Source organism: Dendropsophus ebraccatus, chromosome 6 (assembly GCF_027789765.1).
Source record: "Dendropsophus ebraccatus isolate aDenEbr1 chromosome 6, aDenEbr1.pat, whole genome shotgun sequence".
NCBI lineage: Eukaryota > Metazoa > Chordata > Amphibia > Anura > Hylidae > Dendropsophus > Dendropsophus ebraccatus.
Genome location: NC_091459.1, coordinates 42725920 through 42732358, shown reverse-complemented (window position 1 = coordinate 42732358; position 6439 = coordinate 42725920). Strand labels below are relative to the sequence as shown.

The 6439-nt window shown below is 44.0% G+C and overlaps 1 protein-coding gene across 1 annotated transcript; it reads left to right on the top strand.

Moving 5' to 3' along the window:
• The first annotated feature begins 315 nt into the window (after positions 1-315).
• Positions 316-4094, top strand: CENPW (centromere protein W). The gene is made up of 3 exons (XM_069973658.1): positions 316-538; positions 618-731; positions 3859-4094. Exons 1-3 carry the CDS (start codon positions 449-451, stop codon positions 3883-3885), a joined length of 231 nt encoding a protein of 76 aa, XP_069829759.1. The 5' UTR covers positions 316-448; the 3' UTR covers positions 3886-4094.
• The last annotated feature ends 2345 nt before the right edge of the window (positions 4095-6439 follow it).

The window sequence follows — 6439 nt, the reverse complement described above, 5'->3', positions numbered from 1 at the left end:
AATCTGCTCGTAACTTTCGCTTGTTTTTTGCAGTGTGAATGTGCCCTCAGGGGTTAATACAGCACAGCGGGTAAATATGGTGCCAGTTCAGTGGCACAGTGGCATGCTGTATTAGTAACACACATGGGGCCATTGAATAGACCTGGCGCTGTGTACACTATTTTCATGGAATGACACTGCTGCCGCCTCTCCCTACTGCCTGCACATGTGACTGAATGCAGACAAGACGCTCCGTCACCCACCCGTACTACTCGAGCGTCTACCACCCGCGTTCTTCCCGCTACAGGGAAGCGGAAACCCCACACGCGACACTTCCGCCCTTACCCGCGCCTGCCCCGTGACGTCATCATCCCGCGCCGCTGTGTTTACGTCACCTGTCAGTCCCGGGCATTTCGAAACTAAACAGCGAGAAGCTTCGGAGTTGAGTGCAGTGTCCGCCGGTAGCACTATGGGGCGCTCCGTGCCTCGGGGCACCGTCAGATCCGCCATCAAGAAGCGTCTTCCCAACCTGCGGCTGGATGGGACCGTGGACCTGCTGGTGAGGCGGCTGCCGCGCTGTGTGGTCGGGACGAGCCGCGGCCGCCACTGTGTCTCATGTTAGATTTCTTCTTCCTTAGATCTACCTGAGCTGTGTGCTGTTCCTCCAGAGACTGGCCGCAGAAGCCCGCCTCAAAGCGGTGGAGGACCGGAGCTCTGTCATCAGATCTTCCCACATCCGAGCTGTAGCCAAGGTACGAGCCTCCCGGGAGACGCCGTGCACACGGTGCGGTACAATGCAGGAGCGGAGACAGCACGTAGGCCTGTACACCTGGTTACATAGTGCTGTGTGTATGATGCATGCACAGATACAGTTCTCTATATAAGCCACAGAGCTGAGATCCTCTGCCCCAGGACACACCAGCCAGCTGCTAGACCAGGGATCGCTGCGTCTATTGCCCCAGATGCCCGGAGGGTGTATGCTCTCCTGCCCCTGGTAGTGTCCTGCTGTTATCCACTATGTCAGTGCTGCATGATGAGTAACTATGCCCAGATGCAGAAACCATGGGCGGCAGAGAGAGAACGTGCTGTCTGACCCTTTCTGCTGTGCGGCAACATGCCGACCGTAAAGGGGTATTCTGGGAAAAATTTACTTTTCCTCTACTGGATAGGGGACCCCTGACGATCTCCCTATTAGACCGGTCCGGGTCTGAGTGTTCAGTTCTGTACCGATCATGAGAACGAGCAGGGAGAGGACCACACTGCATAGAAAATCAGTCGAAGCCCGACTGATCACGTGGCACAGAGCCAGGAGAAGATCTCATGATTGGTACCGATCTGGACCGATCAAAACTTTTGACATGTCACTATGATATTTCAAAATGTTTTTCCAAACAACAGGTACACTTTAACAGTACAAAAGTACAAAACCTTTTCTCTAATAAATATTACTATGACATTTACACTGAGCACCAACAATCCTTAACCCCTAGACAACCCAGGGCGTATAGTTACGCCATGGAAGTCTGTCCCCAGACGACCTAGGGCGTAACTGTACGCCCTGGGTGTTTCTCCCGCTATGAAGCGTGCTCCGGAGCGGAGCGCGCTTCATAGCAGGTGGGGGCCGGCTGCAATCAGCAGCCGGGACCTCACCGGTAATGACACGCTGCAGCGATGTCATTAACTCCTTAAACGCCGCGATCGCGGCGCGACTGCGGCGTTTAAATGTAAGTGACAGGGGGAGTCCCCTGTCACTTACCGATCGGGACCCCCGCAGTGTGACTGCAGGGATCCCGATTGGTAAAACGGGCCGCCGGAGGTCTCTTACCTGCCTCCGTGCGGTCCGATCGGCGATCTGCTACACTGAGCCTGCACAGGCAGGCTCAATGAGCAGATCGCCGATAACACTGACCAATGCTATGCCTATGGCATAGCATTCATCAGTGTAGAAATCAAACTAATCTATGTAAAAGTCCCCCAAAGGGACTTCAAATGTGTAAAAAAAAAAAAGTTAAAAACACTAACACACTACCCCAAAACCCCTCCCCCAATAAAAGTTGAAATCACCCCCCTTTCCCATTATATAAATAAAACATAAAAATAAATAAACATATAATATACCGTAGCGTGCGTAATTGTCTGATCTATTAAAATATAACAAGCGTCATTGCGAACGGTAAACGGCGTAGACGAAAAGAGGGGAAAAAGTGCGCAGATTACCGATTTTATGTTACATTATATATAAAAAAAATTAATAAAAAGTGATCAAAACGTCCGATCTTCACAAATATGGTATTAATAAAAACTAGAGATCATGGCGGAAAAAATGACACCCCATACAGCCCCGTAGGTGAAAAAATAAAACCGTTATAAGCGTCACAATAGGCCCATTTTATTTATAATTAATTGCCAAAAAAAAGGATTTAATTTAAAAAAAAATATATAACATTAGAGAATCTGTGTAACCTGCATATGGTTGTGTTCGGACTGACCTATAGAATAATAGTATCATGTCACTGTTACCATATAGTGCATTACGTAGACACTGGAACCCCCCAAACGTTACCATATTGCATTCTTTTTTGCGATTTCACCAATTTATATCTTCATAAATAATATATTTGGAATTCCATCATACATGTTATGGTAAAATGAATGACGCCATTACAAAGTACAACTATTCCTGTAAAAAACAAGACCTTACATGGCCTGTAGATAGAAAACTGAAAGTGCTGGAGCTCTTAGAAGGGGAGGAGGGAAAAACGGAAACACTAAGATCAAAATTTGCGCAGTCCACTGGGTCATTTTGGGCCTGGTCCTCAAAGGGTTAAAGGGGTACTCTGGGTGTTTTTTTTTTTTTTTTTTTAGTATAGCCAGGGAGGGGGTAGATGAATACAATTACATGCGCTTATGCTGCGTTTACACGGAAGATTATCGTGCGAATTCAAACGATAATCGTACGTGTAAACGCAGCTAGCGATCGAAGGACGAGCGAGAAATCGCTCATTTTGATCTTACAACATGTTCTAAAATCGTTGTTCGCAAAAAATTTGCAGATCATTCTGTGTAAACAGTCCACCGATTTTTTTTTTTTTTTTTCCTATGTGCGAGATAGGCTTAAGTGATTGCAAAACGAATTTTCCGTACGATATATCGTTCCGTCTAAACGCTGATCATTATAAAAAAAAAACTTGTTACTTTGAAACCGTTAATCGTACGATCGGGCGAATTATCGTTCCGTCTAAACGCAGCATTACTCTCCAGACTCCAGTGCTGGGGCCTGCTTCCCGCTGCTCTGGTCCCCCAGTCCCTGGCTGCTCACATCTCAAAAGGAACTTGAGACATGACGTCTACAAGCCTGCTCAGCCATTCAGCAGCGGTGTCCCGTGTCTCAAGTTAAAAAAATCTTTACCCCTTTTAAGGTTTAAGTCTAATTTATTCAGAAACTATCCTAATGCTTGTAAAAAGAACCTATACTGGAATGTCTCTGGTCCTCCCAGCCAGACTTTGCTTATCTTCCTTGCCAGTCGACCCCCATATCACAGGACCAGACGCAAAAATGCCACGCCAGAACCCGGCCAGCACCGCCGGCGGAGGGGGTCGTAGGATCATTCCATGGCCTCCCTTCCCTGACTGTGCACGCCTGCGGGGGTGGTGGTCACTGACCGGCACAGTGTGGACTTAGTGTAGGGACCCATGTGTATCAGATACCTGCACGCGGTACATGGGGCAGTGTGGCTTGATCAATTCATACACAAAATTCTGATGTTTTTTATGCAGCTGAGAGGCACTAGTGTGAGCCATAGGTGTGAGGTGCAGCGCTCTTTTCTCTCCTGTATTGCAATGATATATATATATATATATTTATTTTTGTTTTTACAGGTTGTCCTAAAGAAGTCAAAAGGTTGACCGTTTCATTGAAGAACCTGCATTAAAATGTTGCTCAGATACTTGCAGAATTCAGAATGTATATTTTGTAAAAGTCTATTACAGCTCAGCTCTGTGCCTTGTGTATATTATAGTTTTTTTTTTTTTAACAATCTGAATTTTACTCAGGTTTTGTTTTTGTTTTTTTGACTGTTTATTTTCAAGTTTTTCAATAAAAACATACAAAAATCCATTAGTAATACTCATACAAAAAACTCCTTTGGCATGTATTACAAGCTATCAATCAACAGAGGTCCTCGGCGACAGACACAATGAGCACTAAGGGTCCAACGTATCCAGTTACCTTAGATGTTGCAGACAGGTAGGACCTGAGCGGAGGTAGTGCTAGTGCCAACAAACCGATTAGGTCAACGGCCAAAAAGGTTACGTCATGAAAACAGTTGATCTTAACTAATTGGCTCTAATTTTCAAGATATGGACGTACTTTCTATATTTCTCACAGCCTGTGATACAATACTGGGAAAAGATTGCATCATCAGTATTGCATCATCAACTGGTATATTGTATCATCTTAGAATGACCAATATGGAAAAAAGGTATCAGGGTAAGGCTAGGTTCACCCTGCGTTTTTGAAATCCGTTTTTTTTGTTGCAAAAAACGGATGAAAAAAACGTATGCATTTGTGTGCATCCGTTCTTCCATTATGAAAAAAAAAAAAAAAACGGATCAAAACGGATCAGTTTTTTTGACGGACACAATAGTAGTCTCAGGTACGTTTTTGTGGCCATTAAAAAAAGGATCCTTTTTTTTTTTTTTACAATGGAAGTCAATGGAAAAATGGATCAAAACATGCACACAAATGCATCCATTTTTTTCATATGTTTTTTGCAAAAAAAGGATGAAAAAAACGGATTGCAAAAACACAGTGTGGACCTAGCCTCAATGGAACCCATCAATGCTTGCAGATTACTGTTGGACAGTTATCAGAGACAATCCCATGTATGAATACAAAAGACGTGTAAATGCACTGAGAAGCCATTGTATAAGGACCTGCATTCCAGAGTTCAATAAACATAATTAATTAGTAAAAATTCTTGGATCTGCCTGTAAATTGTAGTTGATTTCAGATAGAACTAAGTTTCCTATGAATATATTTCAAAAGTTTATGAACAGTAAACTTGCTTCCTTATGATTGCAAAAGTAATAAATCTGTCGGCTATTATACTGTATTCTATACAATTCACAAAACAGTAACATGAGAACTCTTCCATATCATAAAAACTAGAGCCAATTAACATTTTTCCTTGTCATATTTGAATTCAGCACATAAAAATCATTAAGAAATGGCTAATTTTATTTCGGAACCAAACAACTTTTGAAAATTTGTTGGCCAGTGTTTTTTTGTTGTTATTGGATTGGAGACATGGAAACATGAGAAAAAGATTATCAAACCAAATCACTGCTAACAACCCTTTCAGAAGCAGGACAAAGACAATAGAGGCAAGGACATTAGGGTAAGTTTGTAGGCCCATAGGTCATATCCCATGATCCCACATCAGAATTTGTCAACCAAATTATTATTTAGAGAGGTCAATTATTCTGTCCTTTGTATCTTTGTAAGCTTAAAGGGGTTATCTGGGTAACAAAAACAATATTCTAAACAATCCCCCTTCTTAAAGGGGTTATCCAGCGCTACAAAAACATGGCCACTTTCTTTTTAGAGGCAGCCCTGCTGTTTCCAGCTTGGGCGGGGTTTTTGCTGCTCAGTTCCATTTAAACGAATAAAGCTCAATTGCAAACCGCACCTGAACTGGAGACAAGGGTCGTGTTGTCTCTGAAAGAAAGTGGCCATGTTTTTCTAGCACTGGATAACCCCTTTAATACCACCCTACGTCTAATATAAATGTATAACCTATCTTGCACTCTTTGGCTGGGTTCAGACTACGGAATCTGCGTGCATACATTCCGGCGGATTCCGGCGCTTCCACCCGCTCACGGCAGTGCGCTTCTCCGCCTATCCCATAGACTCAATTCTATGGGCGGGCGAATTACCATTCTGCCGAAAGAATAGACTTGCAGCCATAGAATGGTGTCTATTGAGCCGGCGGATATGCACGGCACTGTGAACGGGTACAAGCGATGGAATCCACTGGAATTTATCTGCGGATTCTGTAGTGTGAACCCAACCTTTCCCTGTTTTTTTTTTTTTCCTCCTCATTCTTGCTTAAAGAGATGAGTGAACGTCGAGCATGCTCGAATACATCCGAACCCGAACTTTCGGCATTTGATTAGCAGTGGCTGCTGAAGTTGGATAAAGCCCTAAGGCTATGTGGAAAACATGGATATAGTCATTGGCTCTATCCATGTTTTCCAGACAACCTTAGAGCTTTATCCAAGTTCAGCAGCCCCCTCTAATCAAATGCTGATCGTTGGGGTTCGGATCGACTCGAACCCGAACCTAGTTCGCTCATCTCTAATCGCTTATGATGGATAAAATCCTCTACTCTTGGTCCACTCTGACCACACTCAGCTCCCTCTCTCCCCCTCCCTTTGTGGTCTGAGGACATATGATCTC